Here is a 24,073-nt window from a genome sequence, read left to right on the forward strand (position 1 = left end):
CACCTATTTAGTTCAAATGGGAGGTACTTCCTAAATATTATTATTTTATTTATTTTTATTTATTTTTATTTTTCTAAATATTATTGAAGGTATGAATACATGGAAGGTGGTTTCCTTTGCCAGGGGCGCAGGAAGTGTGGGCTTTGAGCAAGAACGGGTTTCAGTTCTCAGATCTAACACTTGGCCGATAGGGTAGTATTCCGAGCCTCAGTTTTCAAATCTGTAAAATGGGAATACAATATGGTCTCAGTAGAGTTGTCATAAGCATCAAATAAGATGCTGTACATAAAAAAATCCCGCACAACGACTAGCACACGGCGAGCCCTTCGAATATTGATTGACAACACGATGAAGTGCCCGGAGCGCCTCGCTATTTCGCATGCGCATGCGCCGCCCTGGTGCGCCCGCAAGCCCCGCCCGGCGCGCCCCCGCGCGTCCCCACGCGTGCGCACGTTCCGCCGGAACCCCAGGCCGCGGCCAGAGGTGAAGAGGCGGGACCTCCTCGATACGCCTGCGCCGTGGGAGGCCGTGCCCCGGGGGGCGGGGCCGCGCAGGCGCGCAGGCCGCCCCGGCTCCGGAGCATAAACAAGAGCGGGCACGGGATGAGGCGGCGGTTGATCCCCGGGCAGCCAGCTGCGGCCCGCGAGGCGGCGAGCTGGGCCCGGCCCCGACCCTGAGCTCACCCGACTCGCCCTCCCGCGCGCGAGCCCCTGGCCGGGCCCGCCCGCCCCGCGCCCACCATGAACCTGGCGAGTCAGAGCGGCGAGGCCGGCGCCGGCCAGCTGCTCTTCGCCAACTTCAACCAGGACAACACGTAAGGCCGGGCGGGGGGCGGGGGCAGGGGCCGGGGCCGGGGCCGGGGCCGGGGCCGGGGGGCGGGGCTGAGGTTGGGGCTGAAGCAGGTGGAAGCCCGCCGCCGGGGCCGGCCCCGAGGTCGGGCCTGGAGCCTGGGGGTGGAGGCCCGGGCGGGCGGGGGCGGGCCCGGAGCCTGGAGGGAGGGGCGCTGTCCTCGGGACCCTCCGGGCGCTGCGCGGCGCGGCGCTGGGGCTGCGACCTCTGGGCGAGGCCGGTGATGGAGACAGGGAGCGGTCTCAGCCGCCGACCGAAAGGATGGATGGTTGCTTTACCTTTGGGGGGACCTCCCTTTTCACGAAGTTGGGGCGGAACTTTGTGCGCTGACCTGTTGTCACAGCCGCTTCCAGAGCGGTGAGAGTGTCTTCCTTCTGTCTCACCTCCCCTTCTTTTCGTCAGCCCTCTTCCCCGTTCCCCCACTCTTCCCCCCCACCCAGGTCCTTCTCCTGGTCCCCTTATCATCTTAGGGGCCCTTTCCCTTCTTTCCTTTTCTTCTTCTTGTCTCTTTCAATCTTTCTTTCTTTCTTTTTTTTTTTTAAGGCAACTTTGATGTCCTGCCTGAGCAAGAAACAGATTTAGCAATAATCATGGCCTCTGATCTGGGGAGAAACTGAGTCAAGGGGGATGTGACAAATACTCCAGGAGTCTGGGTGCTTCGAGGAATGGGCCGTCCTTAGGGGAAGAGGGGGAGCCACTGATGCCACCCCGTGGATTCGGAGCACTGTCTGTCCAAAAGCCCATGTGGGTTGGAAGCTCATTCTTCAGAGGCTATCGGGGTGACCGGTGAGGATAGTTAATAGATGAAATTTCTGGAGAAGAAGGAGTTGTGGGACTGGAAGGGAGGAGAGCCATCTTGGGAAGTGAGTAAGAGGAAGTGATGTAAGTGAGGAGGAATGGGTCATTGGCTTCATCGTAAGTAGTTGGTTGAGTTGTTACTGGCTTGAATGGAATCAGAAAGGTAGAAAAAGTTTTTGTTTTTGCTTTTTTTTTTTTGTTTTTAAGGGAAAAGTTAGTTGTGGAACGGCAAACAGCAGGTGCTCAGCAGGTGCTCAGCAGCCCTTTTCCCCAGAATTGGGAGGTCAGTGCAGATGGTCCAGCAGTGGGATGGCAGTGAGGGTAGGAAGAAAGCGGATGCCCTGCTCCAGCTGCAGACCCCGAACCTGAAGTTCACAAGGTCCAGAGCTGCACCTGGATCTTAGAGTTGGCTAATAGTGGATCGGGGGCAGGACTGAGTTCTCTTGCAGTGATCTTCCCACCCTGCCCCACTCAGGTAGGATTGGGAGGACACTGAATTTAGAAATCATACTGTAGCAACCTTTAAAGATTAAAATACATACGTGTACTGTGTGACCAAAAACCAGTAAAACAAAAACATCTTGGACAACCTGTTGCCCGGTGGTTGTAACTGGAAGAGACTATATGATATTCATCCAGGAGCCGAATAGAGCATTTCAAGCCATCTGTGATTTGGTTTTTAAGCCCTTAGTATTTTGAGATTGGTAAGAAATGGTAGTTCTGTGGGTTTTTTATGTCTTGTATAAACTACTGAATTTCCAAAATATTTTCTGCCATTTTTTTCCAGTTTTTCACTACCTGTCATTTATATTGAAAGGAAACCAAATACGAGAATGAGTTCTCTTTTGCTGTTCTTTCAAACAGGCTGCCAAATCTCTTATATAATGGAATATTTCAGTCTGGCCTGAAGTTAGACCTTTTCACACTTGGAAATCACGTGTTTCCCACTTTCAGTGAGTCCTGAAGTTCAAGAGATTTCTGTGTCATAATTTGAACTTTCCAGAGACCTTGATATAGTATAAACATAAATTGTTAAGAAATAGGATTTTACCCGAAGTTTATCAATTAAGATGGCTGTAATCTGTCTTAAGAAATACACGAGTTCCTGAGGAGAAGGTGCAGAGTTTACCCCTTTGCCTCCCTTGCCTGTCTCCAGAAACTATCTTAATAGAAAAACACAGTTTTTCACAAGACAGAAGTTACTGGTCTGGGATCTACATTCACTGTATTCAGTGAGAAAGTCTGGAAGCCTTTTCTATTCTATTTCACTTGATAGAATATATGTACATTATACAGTAATGCTTAATAAAAGGATACTCCTTGTATACCAAGGTATATCTGTCCTGCCTTTTTGTCCTGGCAATATGATTTCAAATATTGTGCTCATTTTTCTAGGATTCTTAGCCCAAAAGTATGAAGAAGTTTTGTTTTTTACCATTTTTTTTTTCTTTTAAAGCTAGAGCAGTGAAAGAGGCACCAGGTATAGCTGATCTCTGTTACCTATTGACTAGTTAGTTCCAATCCTAGTTTCTGAAAGTAACGGTTTGGAAGATTTACCTTGAAGGAATTAATTGTTGGCTTTTGAAATTGAAGTTAACAAACTAATCAGTGGCAGAGTATTGCTTAACTGGAAATGTCAAGGATTAAAGTCCTCCACCAGATGCCACTCCGCTTGTGGGAAGCCCATGATGGTGTTGGCAACGTCTGTTTGAAACTACATCTCCAAAAGGGATAGATGAAAGAAAGGGACTTGATTTCCCAAGTCTTCTGTTTGTAGCATTGATGTTAGTGTCCAGAAAAGTGATGGAGACGCTTGTTTAACTGAGTTTCTTCTGGGTTACAGATACTATTCTGGGGAAGTCACCTCTCTCCATCCACTTTCTCCTCATCAGTATATTGAGAGGCTTCATTGTGGATGGTCTTTAAGGATCCTCCAACCTTAAAAGTTTTAGGTCATTCGGCCTGTTGGGTGGAGGATATGTTGGAGGAGGGCAGGACAATATTGGAGGAGGATATTGTCCAGCAGCAGTGGCCCATGGAGAGGAGACTGGTCAGCTTTTAGGACTTGGTGTGACCCGTGGGACGTGGGTGATTACTCCCAAAACTCTGGTTTGAATTTAGAGGTGAACAGTGATTCCTTTATGGGGGAAAGATGAGAGGAAGATTAGGTTTGGGGGCAAAAGATGAATTCTGCTTTGGCTCCTGTGGAGTTTTAAGGCTGTAGGGCCATCCAGGTGGAGACCTAGGATGGAAATGCTGTAGGCTGAAGGGAAAGGGCCTGCTGTGGTGGGAAATTTACTAGATAGGCCCCCCAGGTCTCCCAGGTCTCAGCAGTTCAGCTCGTTCCCTTTTTGTGGGTAAGGACTGATGCCACTTAACCCTCTAGTCAAGTAAGAAGATAATGGAAAGGAAAAGCCTGTCGGGACTAATTATTGGTGAGAGGGCAAAGAAAAGGAAAAAGCTAAGAAAGAGATCTGATTTACATTTTGGGGTAGTTTTTTATTTTGTTTTTAGTGGAAATCACCGTTTTTTTTGATATTGTAACACTCAAGTTTAAATTAATTGACAGACTTGCCGTTGAAGATGGTGGATCAAACACAAGCATTTATTTTGGCTCCCTCCCGAAACCCTACTAAAATGTCAGTCAGTAAAATACCTAAGATATTTTAGAAGGTTGAAACCCACAGGATAGGGAGAATGAGAGAGGAGTCACTAGCAACAAAATTTTGGAAGTTAGCAAGCAGTACAGGAAAGTGGATCTCGAATTGCTAGTGGAGAAAGCAGAGAGCCAATCTGGTTTAAACTCAGAATCCCTGAAAGGCTCAGGATTGGCAGTCTAGGGAAGTTCTAGAAGTGGAATATAAAGGTGGGTGTGGAATGAAGATAAAGAGGATCGGCCCAAAACATGTTTCAGAAGCACTCACTCTCCCATCCTGGCAAAGGACATGGATCTTGTCTCCAGAATGTATAACAGGGTCTCTGGATTTTGACACCAGGCGCAGTTGAAGGCAGGGGTATAGTAGTGAAATGTGGGGTTGAGTAAATATATCCTTTTTTTCTATTACAGTGAGCTGGTTTTTCCCTTGTCAGTAAAAGATCTCACTGTGTTACTTTAAATAAAAACCAACCACACAAACAATTGGGGAATAAGATTATTTAATAAGGGAATCTCAAACTTACCTTTTACTCCACCTGTTCCATTAATGTGTCTGCCATTGTGTGGTCAGGCATATCATGAGAAAATATTAAAAAACAGGATCAATCCCCAAAGAGAGATATATGAACCCGATTGCTAGTGTTATCACCCTTTAAAAACACTACTTTTATTGATAAAGTATATATTTATATTATACCATATATACCTATCAAAAATAATTGGAATATTTTTGTTTGCATTTCTTACTGATTGAGGTTTTGTAAACCATGCAATTAAAATTCTAGCTGAAGTGTTTAATATCCAAAGCCAGTTACTGAATATCTGTAAAAACATGAAGATTCTGATGTTTGGTCACCAACGCCTCGTTTTGACAGCTTCTTCTGTTAGGAGCACAACATCAAAATCCAGGTTCTCATTAACTAACTAAAGCTCATTCACTTTGCCCATGGAAGAAGCCCTCCTCTAAGCTTGTTTTATATATAATGCCAATTAGCTTGGTGATTTGGTTCCTAAGTCAACAAGAAATTAGCAAGGGAGAGGGGCTGTTAATGTTGGGGAGAGGGTTACAAGGCAATGACACCTGTCAGCAAAACGAAAGGTGGAATATGTTTTTGGAAATGCTGTAGTGGGGTGTGTGGATGGCTCAGTCAGTTAAGCATCTGCCTTCGGCTCAGGTCATGATCTCACAGTCCTGAGATTGAGCCCTATATCAGGCTCCCTGTTCAGCAGGGAATCTACTTCTTCCTCTGCCTCTCCCCCCTGCTCGTCCTCACTTTCGCTCTGTCTCAAATGAATAAATAAATAAATCTTTAATAATTAAAAAAAAAAATAAAGCCTCACCACTACAGTCTGGCCATTTGAGGTCAGTACACAAAACCTTTGGGAGCATCTGAGGGGGGTCAATGTATTACAATAGTATAGTAAGTTTAATGATGGGAATCCAAGAAAAATAGGTGATAGGAGTCACCTATCCCCTGGTGATAGGAACACAAGAAAGCATATAATAAAAGACTTTTTCATTTTTTAATCAGAAATGGTGAGGGAAAAGGTATTGGTGCTTAAAATAGCATTATTTTTTTTTTTTGAAAACATTTTCCCAAACACCAAATTCCTAAAAGTCCTAAATTGCTGAGATTTTGCTTTATTTATAGTTTTTCTGGATATTCTTCTATTTTTATTGGCTCCTTTATTGCTTTTCAAAATATTTACAGGTAACAATACCTAATTACTTCATTGATGTAATTAATTCAGTATAGTGAGGTATTTTTGTCCCCTAAAAAGGGCTGTTAGAAAATTTTGTTTCTGTTTAAATGTCTAAAATGAGCCAGTTAGAACTTAAAAATGTTTTGTTTTTTAAATATTTTATTTGAGAGAAAGAAAGTGGGAGCAAGGCAGGGAGAGGCAGAGGGAGGGAGAAGCAGGTCCCTACTAAGTAGGGAGCCAGACATGAGACTCGAATCCCAGGACTTTGGGATCATGACCTGAGCCAAAGGCATATACTTAACCTAGTGAGCCACCCAGGTGCTCCAACAGCTTAAAAATTTAATAGTGCTTGTAGCAGCTCCATTCTTTGAATATATTTCTTTTGCATATTGGCGAAAAAGGTTAGAAATTTCAAGTTTTTAATAGATGAGATGACCATGAGAGGAACCCTAATTTTTACTTTGGTGTGCAGATACTCCCAGTAAGAAACATCAGTGTTGGGCAGCCCTGGTGGCTCAGCGGTTTAACGCCGCCTGCAGCCCGGGGTGTGATCCTGGAGACCCTGGATCGAGTCCCACATCAGGCTCCCTGCGTGAAGCCTGCTTCTCCCTCTGCCTGTTTCTCTGCCTCTCTCTCTCTCCTCTCTGTGTATACTCATGAATAAATAAATAAAATCTTTAAAAAAAAAAAAAAAAGAAAGAAACATCAGTGTTCATTATTTCTAGTCTTCTGCCTCCACTTGTTTTCATGTCCTCCCAGATATTGAATTCACAACAGTCCCCGTAGCTACTTCCTCATGTCCCATGCTTCCTGTTTTATTTGCTTGTCCTCTTTCTCAAAGCTGTGCTTTCTTCTTCTTTTTTCCCCCCCTGTGGTTAGTCACATTCCAGAGAGTAGTAATCTTCTAATGAGGAAATACTTCATTCTGTGTCCCAGGGCTCCCCTTCAGGCCTCTTAGCAAAAGCCATGGTGCTGGTGTTGGGTGTGAGTGGCTTCACCTTTTCTTTGTAGGTCAGCTGTGTAGTCTTCTGATACCAGATTCTAAGTTAGCTTTTTGGTTCTGTTTTATTTCCACCCCACTGCCCGGCCATAGTGTAACATAGGTGATTGAGCTGCATTTGCTGTGGCCTTGGCAGAAGGCAGAGGAATGTCATCATCTACTAGGCTGTAAATGTCTTTGTTTAAAGTTTGGTGTGTCAACTTATTTAGCTTTTGGACTCATATATATATAAGATCACTTAAGAAACCCCATTTTGTTCTAAGGGGGTCATTAACTTACGTTTGATTACTTCTGTTTATTTGTCCAATTTATCTTTAATATTTTGTAGGTTTTAAATAAGAATATTGTCTGTATTTTATTGGTCTTCCCCTTTTCATGGCTGCAAGGTGGGGCACCTTGCTCTGCCACTTTCCCCTCTTCTGCTCAGCCACCACTCACCTGCTACAAACTGTGAAATTATTTGTCCTAATTTTTGGTAGAAAGGATGGTTACTATTTGGTAACATGGAGCTAGTTTGTGCATTATCACTGTCTACACGTATCAGCTCTTATTTCTGATTTGGCTTTTTTGCAGGTCCCTAGCTGTTGGTAGTAAGTCCGGTTATAAATTTTTCTCCCTTTCTTCTGTGGATAAGCTGGAACAGATCTATGAATGCAGTAAGTGTTTGCTTTATTTTTCCCCCTTCCTAAAAAAAAATAGACAAAATATACTTGAATTGGAATGCGTTCTCAAATTCTAACACTGTGATTGAAGTCCAGATACCCCTTGACCAGCACTCTTCTTTCACCTTGGTTCTCAGAGATGGTACATGTTCTGCAAGGTCTGTGCATTTGCATACTTAAACATATACACATAGAAACACTTGTTTATGGGTTGTCTTTTTCAATATATGATATTGCGCTGTATGTATTATCCTGTCATTCCTCCCCACTTTAAATGCCATTATTTAAACGATTTAGGTTTCTGTTATAAAGGGTTTCTAGAAAGTTGAAAACCTCAGAGTCCCCAGAGGAATGGTTTGTTTATTTTCTTCTGTTGTCATTGTATGGCAGTTGAGTTGCCTGTGTTTCAGAGGCAATGTGGAATTGTGGAAGGGTCGTATGAGCTTTGACTTCTTGCTCCATCACTTATGTGTGACTTTAGATAGATTGCTTCATCTTAGACCCTACTTTCTTTGGTTTTCTTTTGTGTGTCTGTGTACAGTAGTGCTTGCTGAGTACATGGTAGGTACAGAGTCCTCCTCCCCAGAGAGAACATGCTAGAAAACTTTGGGCTCTTCTACATCTATAACTTGTTTTCTATGGGCTTATATAGTTAGACACACATAACATGTACACACATAAACATATACTTTTGTGTGTGGTTTTGTTTTATGGAAATGAGCTTGTAATAGGTTTTGTTCTTTATTTTTGTTTAAAAAAAACACGGGGGATCCCTGGGTGGCGCAGCGGTTTGGCGCCTGCCTTTGGCCCAGGATGTGATCCTGGAGACCCGGGATCGAATCCCACGTCGGGCTCCCCGTGCATGGAGCCTGCTTCTCCCTCTGCCTATGTCTCTGCCTCTCTCTCTCTGTGTGACTATCATAAATAAATAAATAAATAAATAAATAAACACGACTTTTTAAATTGAAGTGATTGTGAATTTACATGCAGATGTTGGAAATAATGCAGATTCCTCATACCCTTCTCCCAGTTTCCCCTAATGGTAACATTTTGTGAAAGCACAGTATAGTGTCTCAACCGGAAGAGCGACATTGATGGGACTTGTTGCTCCAATTCAGATTTCCTGAGCTTCACTTGTGTGTGTGTGTGTGTTTATAAGTTCTGTACAGTCTTAATGCCCTTGCAGATTCCTGTTTCCACCACAAGCAAGACACTGGACAGTTCCAACATGGCGGGATCCTTCCTGCTGTCCATTTATAACCGTACCTGCCTCCCTCCCACCTCCTACCCCCACCCTAATCCTTGCTAACCATGAATGTGTCCTGTTTCTCAAATTTTGCCATTTCAAAACTGTTATGGGAAAGAAAGGATATAACCTGTTGGGATTGACTTTTTTACTTAGCATAATTCTCTGGAAATTCATCTGAGCTATTGTGTGTCAATAGGTCCTTTTTATGACTAGAAAATATTCTGTGGGTATGGATAGACCACAGTTTAGCAGGGCTGTTACAAATAAAGCTGCTGTGAACATTCGTATACAGAGTTTTGTGCAAACATAAGTTTTTATCTCTGGGATAAATCTCTAAGAGTACAATTGCTGGGTCATATGGTAGCCTCAACTTTTTTCTTTCTTTTTAAAGAAGCTGCCTAAGTCTTTTTCCAGGTGGCTGTACCATTTTACATTCCCACTAGTAATGTTTGAGTGATCCAGTTCCTTTTTGTCTTTGCTGGCATTTGGTGTTATTGCTGTTCTTCACTGTGGCCATCCTGATAAATATGAGCAGTGCTGTCTCATTGTTTTTCTGATTTGCTTTTCCTTAACAGCAAATGATGTTGAGCATCTTTTCTTGTACTTTTTTGCCACATGTATATTCTCCTCAGTGAAATGTCCACCTTTTTGCCCACGTTCTCATGGTATTATTTGGGGTTTTTTGATGTTGAGTTTTGAGAGTTCTTTATATAGTTCAGATACTAGTCCTATGTCAGACATGTGGTTTCTAAGTATTTTCTCTGTATATAATAAGCAGCCCTGAAACCTGCCAATGGCCTGACCTCAGTTGAGAGTCCCTGTTAGAGAATTAGGAGTTCAGTATGCACAGCTTACTTCTTGTAATTGGTCACAATGGGGTATGGATTCAGGGAGAGCTTGAATACTTAGCATTTCAGTCATCTATGTGTGTATGCAGTTGTGGGGAATCAGGTTTCCTCCTTGTTAATGTCAGTATCCCCTTCCTGAGCGAGTGTTCCAGTGTTGCCAGCTTTGCTTTCTCAATGGTTTGGTGTTCCATTTTGGAATTCTGTTCTACCTACCAATATCTCTGAAGTAGGGGCAGATGGGACAAGTAGTGCAAACAGGCTTCTCATTCATTCTTGGTTCCACTCACTCCATGAACACGTATTGAGCACCTGCTGTGTGCTACCCCAAAACCTTTTTTTTTTTTTTTTTTTTTTTTTTTTTTTTTTACCATGACCCCGATGTGACATGAAGCTAGCCCTGTTCTGCTTGTAGAGATGCAGTGGTGGCCAAGTTCCTGCTCCCATGACACTTGCATGTAAATGAGGGGAGACAAGGTACAAGTACATACATTTGTGTCCAGGGTTAGGCTGGGGACACGGCGATAAGCACAGACATAGACACTGCCTCCCTGCATCCCTACCCCTGTGACAATAAGATGAAGACTTCAGGGAAAATGCTATTTCTTCTGCCAATTACTTAAAATTGTGGAGTTCTTGTGGTCTGCCAGGAAGTCAGAGGCCTTTACAGGCTCCCTCCCAGGCCTCAGCCTTCTTTCTACAGGAGGCCTTTCGGCTGACCCCTCACCTCCATCAGCAGAGTGTGTCTGACTTCCCTGACAAGTCTGTTTTTTGTTGCTGTCCCAAAGGCAAGCACCCAGGCCCTTCCTAGGAAGCTAATCAGTGTCTCTGACTCATACTTCCTGTGGGCTGCCTTAGAGTTGGCTCCTTTTTTGTCCTCAGATGTGGCCTGCTGATGCTTCTTCTCAAAAAGCCTTTTTTCTAGTATGTAGCTAGAAGATGTGATCTGGGTGATAAAATGGCTGTGAACTAGTGTGCTTGCTTATCTCAGGTGGCTTGTCAGTATTTTGAAAAATCTTCAAACTGCTCACCTTCCCATGGTCCCATGTATAATTGTTTTCTGTAGGGGCTTTCTTCAAAGAAGGGTAGCCTCATCTCTGGAGTCCATCAGGCTTTTATGAATTACTGAAAGATTTACTGATTCTGCATCCCAGCGAGCCCCTAAATTATGCAGTGAAAGTGTGGCTGTTGTGACTAGGGTCACCTGCTTTTAAATCCATAGAATTCCCCCTCCTACCCTTACTTGGGAGAGCCAGTGCTTACAGAAGGTGTAAGAAGACCAAATCCTGGTCTTTACTCTTCCTCAGAGTGAATCAGTTTAATGACTAATCTGTTCCCTTGAACTTTATTTACTGATTTTTGGTGCCTCATTTTTTTTAAAGATTTTCGATGCAACAAGATGTGATGTCTTGATAATATTGTGAAAAGTGGGTATTTACTGACCAACATAGTGAGGTGGAATACACATTTTTTTTTCCTTCTTAGTGAACTTTGACCCTTAGAAGTAGATGATGAAAACGGACATAGAACTTTGGGAAGGTTAATACTTTAAGCTGGAAGCGATTGCCCACCTTTCCTCTCTCACACACTTTTCTTGAGCAGATAAAAGAATGTCCGTTTGGAAACAGGTTAGCCACCAAATCAAGATTGTTTTCTGGAATTTTTCTGCAAATAGAGGCAGAGCAAAAAAGGCACTTGATGCTCTAGTCTCAGCTGCATATCACGAACTCAGACCTTCACCTCTGGGTAACTGTTGCTGTTACAGAAGGAATGAGCCAGAACTGGTCTTGGAAAGAACGAGATGAACAACTGCTTGTTCTACTGTTGTTTTTTCAACCCCCCCCCAAAAAAAAAAAAAAAAAACCTTTCTGCCTAGAAATAGTGGAAGATTTTTTCCTGACTATATTGTAATTTCTTTTTTTTTTTTTAAGGTTTTATTTATTTATTCATGAGACACAGAGAGAGGCAGAGATATAGGTAGAGGGAGAAGCAGGCGCCCCATGGGAAGTCTGATGCAAGACTCCATCTCAGGACCCCAGGATCACGCTTGAGCCAAAAGCAGACGCTTAACCACTGAGCCACCCAGGCATCCCTATATTGTAATTTCTAAAGTTACAGGAACTCCCGTGTATACTTTGCCCGTAGTTTGTGCCCTTTCGGCCTGTCATTCTCTCTCTTCCTCTCTCTCTGTCCTCTGTGTGTGAAGCTATATAATGTGCAAATGTGTGGTCTCCCTTCCCTGAAATATTATTGCAGTGAAATCCTACCCCGGTAGACTAAATAAAGGGTGTATAGATGTTATTTGTAAAATATCACGTAAGTTGGGAGGGAAAGTTGGTGTTTTCATATTCTACATTGTGTATGTTTGCACTTTTAAGTTTCCGAGCTAGGCAAACATATCTCAGGAAGCAGTCAGTTCCAAAATCGAGCATAAGCAGACGGTTCTTACCTGCACAAAGGTGACCGGTGCCTGCTTTGTCAACAGCAGTGCCTCCACAGACCCAGAGCACCTTTCACCAGAAAATTCAACTATCGCTGACCCTTCATCTGCATCTTAAAGTCTGAGAAATGGTGCTTCTGAGATCCTCCCGATTTGACAGACAACACTGGTTGGAATATTAATTTCAGTGAGAATGTATAGTTTGGGATCCTAGGGGGAGAAATCCAGTAGCCTCTCTGTCTAAATCTGTGGTGAGGAAGATCGGGCTCTTGCCTCCCTTTAGAGCTGCAGGCATCCGGCAGCCACACTTGTTTGGAAGTGTGTTAGGTCACTTCATGGTATTTTCCCTTAGTGCTCTAGAAGTTTTATCATCAGTTCTATGCAGCACCCACAGAAGCAAAAGCAGCATTCTTTTATTTTTGTACAGCATTCTTTTTTAAATCAAGTAATTCATTGCTTAAATTAGGCAATCTCTGGGAAGAACATTTGTCAGAAACAGTGGCCAGGGCCACCCAGAATGGGCCTTGAAGGCAAAGCTTTGGTGATCCTTGAGGTTGCGGAGGTTTACGTTCAGACTTTCATAGGGGTGGGTTGGGTGGGTGTCCCAAGTCTCTGTGACAGGCCACCGTGAATAATTACCAACGTTCAGCCTGTTTTATCCTGCTGTCGTTGGATTGCAGTGCCCTTGGGTTACAGACCTGATGCCTTGGCACCGTCGTTTTGTGGGAGACTGTGCTGGGTGTGTGGGCTCCAGGCCTGTTCACATGTTTAAAGAGAGCTCTTGGGAGGGAGGTAAAATGTAAAAATGTTAAAGAGCTTCTTGAAATAATGCAGTAGAAAGTCAACAGGCCTAAGCCACCAACTACATGGAAAGACAGGTTGCTTTCTGAAGGTGTGTTCCTAAAAAGGTGGGGACACTTGGTGCCAGGATGGAAAGGAGCTCTGAAGCTGTTCTTTTTGTGTCATTCCCGCTTCCCATGTGGTGACAGAAATGTTAGCTCTAGGGTCCCCTGATTCATCTGCCCTTCACACAGGGCCTTGGCCTCTTTCTGGTTCCTGGCTCCTTTGGAAGTGTGATGAGAGCTGCAACAGTTTCCCTTGGAAGACCTGGTAGTTAGTATATGATTGGGTGGTTTCAGAGACCCGAAGCCTGCGTGAGGGTCCTAGGATTTGGGGTGTCAGGGTCTCTGAGAAAGACTCCCCCACCTTCTCCAGGAGGCTCCACCCGACAACTCATGTCCACCGTCCATCCCTGCTGCCCTATACATCTTGCCTCACATCTTAATATATTGGCCAGAATTCTAATTCTGCAGTAGTCTGTGTGGTTTAACAGCTTATATGCCATAAAAATCACTGTTTTAAAGAATAAGAGTCAGTGGGTTTCAGTATATTCACAAAGTTGTGCAACATACCGTAATCTAATTTTAAGACCTTTTTCCCCAGAAGAAACCCTGAGTCCATTAGTAGCCAATGCCCACTTCCCTGTGTCTGCCTCACCCTGGGCAGCCACCACGTATCTGCTTTCTGCCTCTGCACATCGGCCACTCTGGACGGTTCAGATAAATGAAATCAGATGGGACTGGCTTCTTTCACTTAGAATATTTTCAAGGTTCATCCATGTGGGAGCATGTCTCAACACTTCCTTTCTTTTTATTGCTCAAATAATATTCCATTTACATGAACATACCATGTTTTGTTGAGGGACATTAGGGTGGTTTCTACTTTTTGGCCATTGTAAATGTGCTCCTGTGAGCATTTGTGTGGACATGTGTTTTCATGTTTCTTGAGTAGATAGATGCCTGTAGGAGTGGAATTGCTGGGTGAGCATCTTTCTTTGGCCCACTAGTAAGTAGAGCTCTAAGATAAACTCCTGGAGCTAGAAAGGTGGAATCAACAGAAAAACATGTGTAAATAGATAGACATTGCTGAGTTGCCCTTAAAAAAGGTTCTTATTGACAGGGTCTGAGTGTCTGTATTCTCATTTCCTACACTAGGTGTATATTTTAATGACTCTGAGATAAAAATACAGTCATTTGCCTTTACATTTCTTAAATCATACCTGAAATGGAGCTCTTATTTTTTTTCATGTGGTCATTTGCTTTTTTTTTTTTTTTTTAACTGTTTTCTTTCTTGATTTTTAACTGTTCCTTTGCCTGCTTTTCTGTTGGATTATTTGTCTCTTGCTGATTTACAGCAAATTAGCCATTTGTTGTGGGTTGCAGATATTTTTCCTGGATTGTTTGCTTTTTGACCTTGTTTATGGTATTTTTGCTGTGTTGAAGTCTTGAGTTTTTGTCTTTTCAAATATATTTGCTCTCCTAACTTCTATGCTTTGGAGCATCAGAAAGGTGTTTCCTGGGGGCAGCCCAGGTGGCTCAGCAGTTTAGCACCGCCTTCAGCCCAGGGCGTGATCCTGGAGACCCAGGATCAAGTCCCACGTTGGGCTCCCTGCATGAAGCCTGCTTCTCCCTCTGCCTGTGTCTCTGCCTCTCTCTCTCTCTCTCTCTCTCTCTCTGTCTCACATGAATAAATAAGTAAAATCTAAAAAAAGAAAAAAAAAAAGGGGTTTCCTATTTCAGGGGTGCATAAAACAAATTTCCAATGGCATCTTTTAGTTCTTTGGTATTATGTTTTACCTTAAGTACTTGATCTACCTGGAATTTATTGTGATGTTATGATATCTTTCATTTTTATTCATAGGCTAGAAAGGATAGTTTCCCACATCCTTAGTTATTTAGAGGGGCTTACTGAAGTATTTAGGGGTGAAATGTCAAGATAATAATGAGCCTCTTTTCAAAATTTCAGAAAAGAAAAACATAGCTGAAGCTAAATGGTGGCAGAAAGATTTGTTAAATCTGAGTGATGGGTATAAGAGGTTTGTTATACTGTTCTCTTTTATGAGTATTTGCAGTTAAAAATACTCATAGCTTTATGGCTTCCCACATTCCCCCATTTAAACAAATTCTAGGGCGCTCAGGTGGCTCAGTTGGTTGAGCATCTGCCTTCAGCTCGGGTCATGATCCCAGGGTCCTGGGATCGAGTCTTGGGTCAGGCTCCCTGCTCAGTGGGGAGTCTGCTTCTCCTTCTTCTCCCTTTCCCTCTCCCTCTCTCTTTCTCAAAAAAAAAAAAATCTTTAAAAAAAAATTCTTAAATCACATCCGCATTTTTTTCTTCATTAAAATTTCAAAAAAATTTCAAACTTGTAGTTTGATAAGCAAACATCCCAACCCACTAGTTGCCCTCTTCCTCTGCACTTGAATTTAAGCAAATGAATAACACCTTCTATCCTCTTCCCAGCATTTTGTTAGTGGAAATTTTCAAACACAGAAAAGTTGAGAATATTTTACAGCTACACCCATATGTCCACCACTTAGAGTCTGTTGTTAACACTTGGTCATATTCATCCTGTCGCATATCTATCTGTCCATTGATCCATCTTCTCTTTTGTGTGCTTTTCAAGAGACGTCATAGGCATCAGTACATACTTCCTTAACTACTTCACCATAGATGTTACTCACTAGAGTTCACTGTTTGTTTCTTATTTGGGGGTGATACTTACATACATTCCATTTATATGGAATGTATAAATCTTAAGTAAACATTCTATGTTTTGACAAATCATATGTCTCCTATCAAGGTTTACCATCACTCCAGAAAGTTCCCTCATACTCCACCCCCACACACACAATCAATTCTGGCTCCCTTTTACCCTCTAAGAAGTAAGGAGTATTTTGGGTTTTTCCTGCTATAGATTAGTTTTGCTTGTAATAGAACATCATGTAAATGCAGCATGTACTCTTGGTAAGATTTCTTTCACTCAGCATGTTTCTGAGGTTTATCCACTTTATTGCATGTCTCAGTTGCCCACTATATAAATATATGAGTTTGTCCATTATATTGGTGAACATCTGCACTTTTTCCATTTCCATTTTTAGCTATTATGAATATAGTTGTTATGAACATTATCTTACAAATATTTTTGTGAGCATATGTTTTCATTTATCTTAAGTAAATATCTAGGAGTGGAAAGTTTTGTTTTATGAGAAACTACCAGATTCTCCTCTAAGAGGCTATCCCACTTTGTATTCCCACCAGTGCTGTATGAGAGTCTGGTTGCCCCAGTGAGGATTCATCAACTTTGGGTGTTACTAATCTTTTTTTTTTTTTTTTTTTTTTTTTAAGATTTTATTTATTTGACAGAGAGAGAACACAGGCAGGGGGAGGAGCAGAGGGAGAGGGAGAAGCAGGCTCTCCTGAGCAGGGACCCGATGCAGGGCTCCATCCCAGGACCCCAGGATTGTGACCTGAGCTGAAGGCAGCCACTTCAACTGAGCCACCTAAGCACCCTGGTGTTACTAATCTTTTTAATTTCAGCCATTCTGATGTGTGTATACTGATAATCCATTGTGGATTTTTTGTTTAAATTTTATTTTATTTTTATTATTTTTTTTTTAATTTTGTTTTTTAAAAGATTTTATTTATTCATTCATGAGAGACAGAGAGAGAGAGGCAGAGACACAGGCAGAGGGAGAAGCAGGCTCCATGCAGGGACCCCGATGCGGGACTCAATCCAAGGACTCCAGGATCACGCCCTGGGCCGAAGGCAGGTGCCAAACCGCTGAGTCACCCAGGAATCCCCTTTTTTTTTAAGATTTTAAAATTTATTTATAGAGAGTGTAAGGGAGGAGGAGCAGAGGGAGAGAAAGAATCTCAAGCAGACTCCCCACTGAGCAGGAGCCCGACTAGGGGCTTGATCCCATGACCCTAAGATCATAACCTGAGCCAAAATCAAGAGTCAAATGCTTAACCCACTGAGCCACCCAGGTGCCCCTGGTAGTTCTATTTTTAATTTTTTGAGGAAACTTCCTACTTTCCATAGTGGCTGCATTGATTTACATTCCCACCAACAGTGTATGAAGGCTCTCTTTTTTCCCACATATTTGCTAACACTTGTTATATTTTGCCAATCTGACACATATCTCACTGTAGTTTTGATTTGGATTTCCCTGATGATTAGTAATGGTGAGTGTCTTTTCATGTTCCTCTTGGCCATCTGTATGTCTTTGGAAAAATGTCTCTTCTAGTCCCCTGCCTATTTTTTAATTGAAGTATTCGATTTTTTGGTGTGGAGTTGTAAAAGTTTTTTAAAATATATTTTGCATATTAACCTGTTATCTGATGTATGATTTGCGAATAGTAGTTAGCTTCTTCATTTTGCTGATGGTTTCCTTTGCTGTACAGAAGCATTTTAGTTTGATATGATCTCATTTGTTCATTTTGGCTTTTGTTTCCCTTACCAAAGAAGACTGATCCAGAAAAATGTTGCTAAAATGAATGTCAAGGAACCACTGCCTGTGTCTCCTGGGAGTTTCATGGCTCCAGGTCTCACATTCATGACTTTAATCTGTTTTTAATTTTTTTGTATATGATGTGAGAAAGTGGTCCAGTTTTCCCAGCACTATTTTTTGAAGAGACTGTCTTTCCCCAGTGTATATTCTTGCCTCCTTTGTCGTAGGTCAGTTGACCATGTGTGTGTGGGGTTTTTTTCTGGGCTCTCTATTGTGTTGATTTCTGTGCCTGTTTTTTGTGCTAGTACCATTCTGTTCTGGTTCCTGTAGTTTTGTGGAGTGGTTTGAAATCAGAGAGCATAAGAATTCCAGCCTAATTGTTCTTTCTGAAGATTGCTTTGGCTCTTTGGGATCTTTTGTGGTTCCATACAAATTTTAGGATTCTTTTTTCTGGTTCTTTGAAAAAATGCCCTTGGTATTTTGATAGGGGATTTGTTGAATCTCTAGGTTGTGTTGGGTGGTATGAGCATTTTAACAATATTAATTCTTTCAGTTTGTGAATGTGGAATATCCTACCATTTATTTGTGTCTTTTCCAGTTTCTTTCATCAGTGTCTTACAGTTTTCAGAATACAGGTCTTTCACCACATTGGCTAAATTTATTCCTAGGTATTTTGATAATTTTTTTAATGTAATTGTAAATGAGATTGTTTTCTTAATTTCTTTTTCTGATAGCCCATTATTAGTATATGGAAACACTACAGATTTCTGTATGTTGATTTTGTTTTCTGTGACTACTGAATTCATTTATAAGTTCTAATAGTTTTTTGGTGGGGTCTTCAGAATTTTCTGTATTACAGGATCATGTGATTTGCAAGTAGTGATTGTTTTACTTCTTCCTTTCCAATTTGGATGTGCCCCCCTCCCCCTTTTTTAAGGCCTTCAGGAAAACACATGGTCACATGGAGAGGCATGAGGAGCACTTTTGTTAGAATCCCATGACTAGCATTGCTCTGCACGAGGCTGATTGAGCTCTTCTCAGATCCCAGGGAGATTACATCAGTCTACTGGAAAACCAGGACAGATTTTTCTGTCCAAACTAGGGAAAAAACTGCCACTCGTGTGGCAGGATGACAATGATTTATATCTATATTTTATCTTTATATCTACTATCTACCTACCTTTTTTTTTTTTTTTAAACTGAAGGGTAGCCGACACACAATGTTCCATTAATTTCAGGCATACAACATAGTGATTCCACAACTCTTAGGGCATACTGTGCTCACCATCTGTCACCATACAGCACTACTGCATTATCACTGACTGTATTCCTTACGCTGTTACCTTCCATCCCCATGACTTACTCCATAACTAGACACCTAACTCTACTCCCCTCTGCCCATCTTTCCAAGTCTCTTCCTTCTGTCAGCCACCACTTTGTTCTCTGTATTTATGAGTCTGTTTCTGTGTTTTTGTTTCTAGATTCCACGTATAAGTGAAACCATATGGTATTCCTCTCTGTATAATACCCTCTAGGTGTACCAGGTTGTCGCAGATGGCAAGATCTTTTTTTCTTTTTTTTTTTTTTTTGTGGCTGAATAATATTCCAGTGTGTATGTATACCACATCTTCTTTATCCATTCATTTATCAGTGGATACTTGGGTTGCTTCCACATCTTGGCTATTGTAAATAATATTGCAGTAAATATAGAGATGCATACATCTTTTCAAAGTAGTGTTTTCATTTCTTTGGGTAAATATCCAGTGGTAGAATTCCTGGATCACATGCATTCCTTTTTTTTTTTTTTCTTTTGGCATTCCATTTTTAATTTTTTGAGGAGCCTCAATACTATTTTCTACAGTGACTTCACCAGTTTACAGCCCCACCAATAGTGCACCAGGGCTCCATTTTCTCCACATCATCTCGAACATTTGTTTTCTTTTTGAGGATAGCCATTCTGACTCGAGTGAAGTGGTATCCCATTGTGATTTTAATTTGCATTTCCCTAATGATTAGTGATGTTGAACATCTTTTCATGTGTTGGCCATCTGTATGTTTTCTTTGGAAATATGTTTATTCAGATCATCTACCCATTTTTAAATCAGATCATTTGGTTGAGCCAAACAAATTTTTTAAAATATATTTTGGATATATTTACCAATTTTCAGATATGTCATTTGCAGATACCTTTTTCCATTCAGTAGGTTGCCTTTTCATTTTGTTGATGATTTCCTTCACTGTGCAGAAGCTTTTTATTTTGGTGCAGTCCCAATAGTTAATTTTTGCTTTTGTTTCCCTTCTCTAAGGAGACATATGTAGAAAAGTATTGCCAAGGTTGAGGTCAAAGAGGTCACTGCCTGTGTTTTCTTTAAGGAATTTTATGGTTTCAGGTCTCACGTTTTCGTCTTTAATTCACTTACTCCATTTTTTTTTTTTAATTTATCTACGATAGAGAGAGAGAGAGAGAGGCAGAGACACAGGCAGAGGGAGAAGCAGGCTCCATGCACCGGGAGCCCGACGTGGGATTCGATCCCGGGTCTCCAGGATCACGCCCTGGGCCAAAGGCAGGCGCCAAACCGCTGTGCCACCCAGGGATCCCACTTACTCCATTTTGAGTGTATTTTGTGAATGCTGTGTGAATGGTATTTAAGAGACTCTTTTCCCTGTTGAATATTCTTGCCTCCTTTTATTTCTTTTTCTTTCCTATGGCTGTGGCCAGGACTGTGTTGGGTCAAAGTGGCGAGAATGGGCTTCGCTGTCTTGTTCCTGATCTTAGAGGAGAAAGCTTTCACTGTTTGACCATTGAGTATGATATTAGCTGTGGGATTGTGTGTGACTTTTATGCCTTTATTATGTTGCGGTCCACCTTCCAGTTTTTAAGAAGCTCGTTCCTTCATTTATCCTGTCTTACTGTATTATTATCAGTCACTACATTAGCATGTGTAGTAGCTCACGTGTTCCAAAACAGACACTTGCCTTAACTATACAGATGACACTTACGAGTGTATACACACAGGCTGCCAGCCATCCCCACCGTTCTTCACATCTTTGTAACACGGCTTCTACTGCTGGTTGCCAGAGTTCTTCTCCACTTCTTTACCACCCACCCCTTCACATTTCATTCTGCCTCCACCTTGCCATCAAAATTTGTCAAGGTCACCAGGTAACATCCATGTCCCCAGATTCAGTGACTGTTCCTTGTTTCACCTCAGCCACATAGCTCTGGGCACAATTGCCGTCTTCCATTGGCTTCTGGGTCATTGGGCCTGGCTTTTCTCTCTCACTCCATCCCGGATGCTGGCTCTCCTCCTCTGCCTAACCTTGGACTGTTTTGGAGCCACCCAGGGCCATGGGCCTGATTCTCCTTGGCCTCAGCTCTGTGCTGGTGGCTGCTTGCTGGGCCAGTAGCTCGGTGGTCAGCATCTCATTGTATGTTTGATGGGTGAAGTAAATAAGTAAAGTCATGTCAGACAGAGGAGTGAGAATCCATTCTTTGAAGAAAAATACAATCTGTTATCATTGTGTATGGTAGCCATACATACCACTTCGACCAAGTGGCTGTGAACATGGAATTAGGGACCCGAAGAGCTGGTGCTGGGGTCAGGTTCCTGGGAGCCTCTGGTCACAGTGTTTTCACCAACTGCTGAATACATTATCTTGTTTTAGATGAGTTTCTGTTCAAAGACATCTTATTTTAATACATATTTATTAACAATGAACTCACCGCAACAACACTGTAACTCCTGCTAAACAAAGCTTATCCAGCGCACATGATTCTCCAGGGGTGCATCACAGCCTTCTTGCCCTTGGGAGCACCAGACGGTGCTGTGGCTGGGGGCCATTTTAAACAGTGAGATCACTGACCAAAAGCACAGAACTCGAAAACACAAGACCATGGAAAGGACGGTTGTTCACAGTATGAGCTGAAAACAAAGCAGAGCATATCACCCTGTTCAGCCTCAGCTGAGGACATGTGCATCAGGTACTTCGACGTTTTGTTTTTTTGTTTTGTTTGTTTGTTTGTTTTTTACTGCTTTGTGCGTGTTCACAGAACACTATAAAGGCACCACAAGTATTAGTTTTGGGGGTTACAAATAAACGTTAGCAACCAGGGAAATTTATAGGTACGGAATCTGAATAATGAAGATTGACTGTATTTAGAAATAAGGTTTTTTTCACCACTGATTTAACTTGGAGGGGCAGTGAATTTAAATAATATTTACTTTCTAAGAAGTCAGCATCACATATGCTGACTTCTCTTCACTATTCACAGTCCTACAGTGAATAAAGCTGAGGCTCTAACTCTTGTTTCACCATTGAGAAAATGGGTACTGGGTCTTAGTAAACAGCAGACACAAGATTATAGTCTGATTTTCATGAAAGGCCTCCCTCTCTTGGACACCACCATACCCCCATATGTACTGAATCATTGGAACAGCTCAAACTTTAATGGACATTCGGTAACCCCTTCTTGGCTGAAGGCCGTTTGAGGAGGTTCCCACGGGCAGCATTTGCCACCCTCAGGACACAGGCAGGGACAGGTACACGGTGAGGCAGGGAACCTGAATGCTGCGGAGTGGCGATCAGTAGGCCGCTCGCGCCAGGCCAGGACTGGCGGCACTAGGCCTGGGGCTCGGGCACCATCCTCCACCATTTGAAGGCAAAGGGCACCTGGCGGATGTTGGCACAGGCACAGAAATCCCCAATTTCGGTCAGGTAGCAGTCAAAGTCATCGATGAAGGTGCACTTGAAGCCCAGGGGCTCAAGCAACTGGTAGATTTTTTCTTCCAGGCAGCAGGTACCCTTGATCTGGGGCCCAAAAGGCTTGGGGATGCCCAGATTCTTGCCCATCACAATCATCTGCAGCAGGTCAGGGAAGTAGGGCCTCTCGAAGAACTTGCCGGTCTGCTCGCTGGAGGGCACGTTGGTCAGCTGCTCCAGGCAGAAGAGCTGCGGGATGTCGATGATGTCCCTCTCAACCAGGCCTAGCTCCTTCTTCAGGATGTTGCGGTTCAGGTTGATGCACTTCTCTCCGTAGTCGTTCTGCTTTCTCATGTTTTCGTCAGCCAGAAGCTGATTGATGGTGTTGGCCTCCCGCCCGTTAGAAAGGAGCTGGTCCTCCCGGACCTCTTCAAACAGAGCCATGTCCCCATAGCCCTCCTTCTGTTTCTCCTCGAACAGTCTGTAGCAGGAGCTGGGGCTGGCCAGTAGCAGCCGGAAGCCCTTTTCACCCTCACTCTTGTACTGTGTGGGGATGAAGCACATGAACTCATCCATGTGGCCCACCATCAGCCAGTCCGAGAGGAGCTCCACCGGGGCCTGGACTCGCTGGGCGTAGAGGAAGTCCCGGAGGGCCTTGCTCATGTCTCGGCCCTCCTTGCTGGGGTAAAAGCAGCTGCCAATGAGGATCCTGCCTAGGGGGTACTCTTTCCCTTCCACCTTGACAGGTGGGGACACCATCAGGTTCCCAATGGAATCAGTGTAGCCCTGCCATGCTTGTCCAATGCTTGTGTTAGAATGAATGCACTTGGACTTTACCAGTTTCACTGCTCCTGGGGTGGTACTCCTTCACCACTGACACAGATATCAGGGGTAAGATTAGCCCATTTTTTAGGTGTGACCTTATTCAAGAGATTATTGTGTTTTGTTTAATGGCACTTTGAAAGGTTTTGGAAATAACCCAGAATCTAATCATAGGTCTATTTCCAGTCATCCAACAAACACAACCAGCTACTCTTGAGCCAGGCGGTGCCAGAGCTGGGGTACAGCCTGAACTGGCAGGGAATACCAGTGGGTGACCAGTGGTAATGTGATAACTGGCAGAATGAGAAGTAGAGAAAGTAATTGATTAAGTGCATCCCAAAGAGTCATTAAATCCTGGAGAAAGAGTGAGGTAACTGGCAAGGAGAGCCTGAAGAGGGAGACATGGAGCCATGATGGAGGAAGTACCCTCGGTCCCTGGGTCTGAGTGGCCAACTGCCTTGCATATTTGAGTGTGGTGGCTGGGCACCCACCCCCCCCCACCCCCCCCCCACCGCCCCGCCAGCCTCTCCCAGGTTCAGTGAGCCCACTGCTCACCGAGCCAGCTTCAGGCCATGATGTAGTGTCCATGCCAATTTACAGAGGGGAAGGGGCTGGTCAGAGAAAGCAAGTATTGGGCCCAGAGGACATTCTTACTACACATGATAAACATTCTGACTTCGGATCGGCCTCCTCTGAGTTTGGTCGCCCTGGTGGTTGAGCTCTGCCATGTGCCAGGCAGCATTATGAGGACTATTGCCTTCATCAATAAAGACAGAGCACACATCCCACCTGCGTGAGGCAGCAGGACCTCTCTTGATTGTGCCCTTCAATTGAGAGTCTGGTCCTGGGAGGGATCGGCAGTTTCTCTGAGATGCTGCCGGGCCAGGGGTTGCAGACTGACACATACTCTGCATAAAGCTTAGCCTGCTGCTGGGGGGAAGAGAAGTTAGGTTCTGTGTAAAAGTGACTACAAATCTAGCACTTGATTTTACTACCTATTCCATTCTCGGTAATAGCAAAATCCTATCATTTTTCTCCCCAGAGGTATGTATTGTGTCA

At 43.2% G+C, this 24,073-nt stretch overlaps 1 protein-coding gene and 1 pseudogene across 8 annotated transcripts in view; one reads left to right on the top strand and one right to left on the bottom strand.

The window, feature by feature from the left end:
* Positions 1 to 564: 564 nt before the first annotated feature.
* Positions 565 to 24,073, top strand: part of WIPI2 (WD repeat domain, phosphoinositide interacting 2) — a 38,880-nt gene continuing 15,371 nt past the window's right edge. For 2 of the 8 annotated variants that reach the window (XM_077907665.1, XM_077907668.1), the window contains exons 1-2: positions 1,058 to 1,206; positions 7,581 to 7,663. In XM_077907665.1, coding sequence (XP_077763791.1) covers positions 1,073 to 1,206; positions 7,581 to 7,663 — 217 coding nt within the window. In that variant the 5' untranslated portion in view covers positions 1,058 to 1,072. Of the gene's footprint in view, positions 815 to 1,057; positions 1,207 to 7,574; positions 7,664 to 24,073 lie in introns of those variants that run through there. The other 6 variants (XM_077907664.1, XM_077907666.1, XM_077907667.1 and 3 more) reach the window with 5 other exon arrangements.
* On the bottom strand, positions 22,112 to 23,602 carry LOC144318208 (inactive protein-arginine deiminase type-6 pseudogene; annotated as a pseudogene).

This window comes from Canis aureus, chromosome 8 (genome assembly GCF_053574225.1).
Source record: "Canis aureus isolate CA01 chromosome 8, VMU_Caureus_v.1.0, whole genome shotgun sequence".
Classification (NCBI taxonomy): Eukaryota; Metazoa; Chordata; class Mammalia; order Carnivora; family Canidae; genus Canis; species Canis aureus.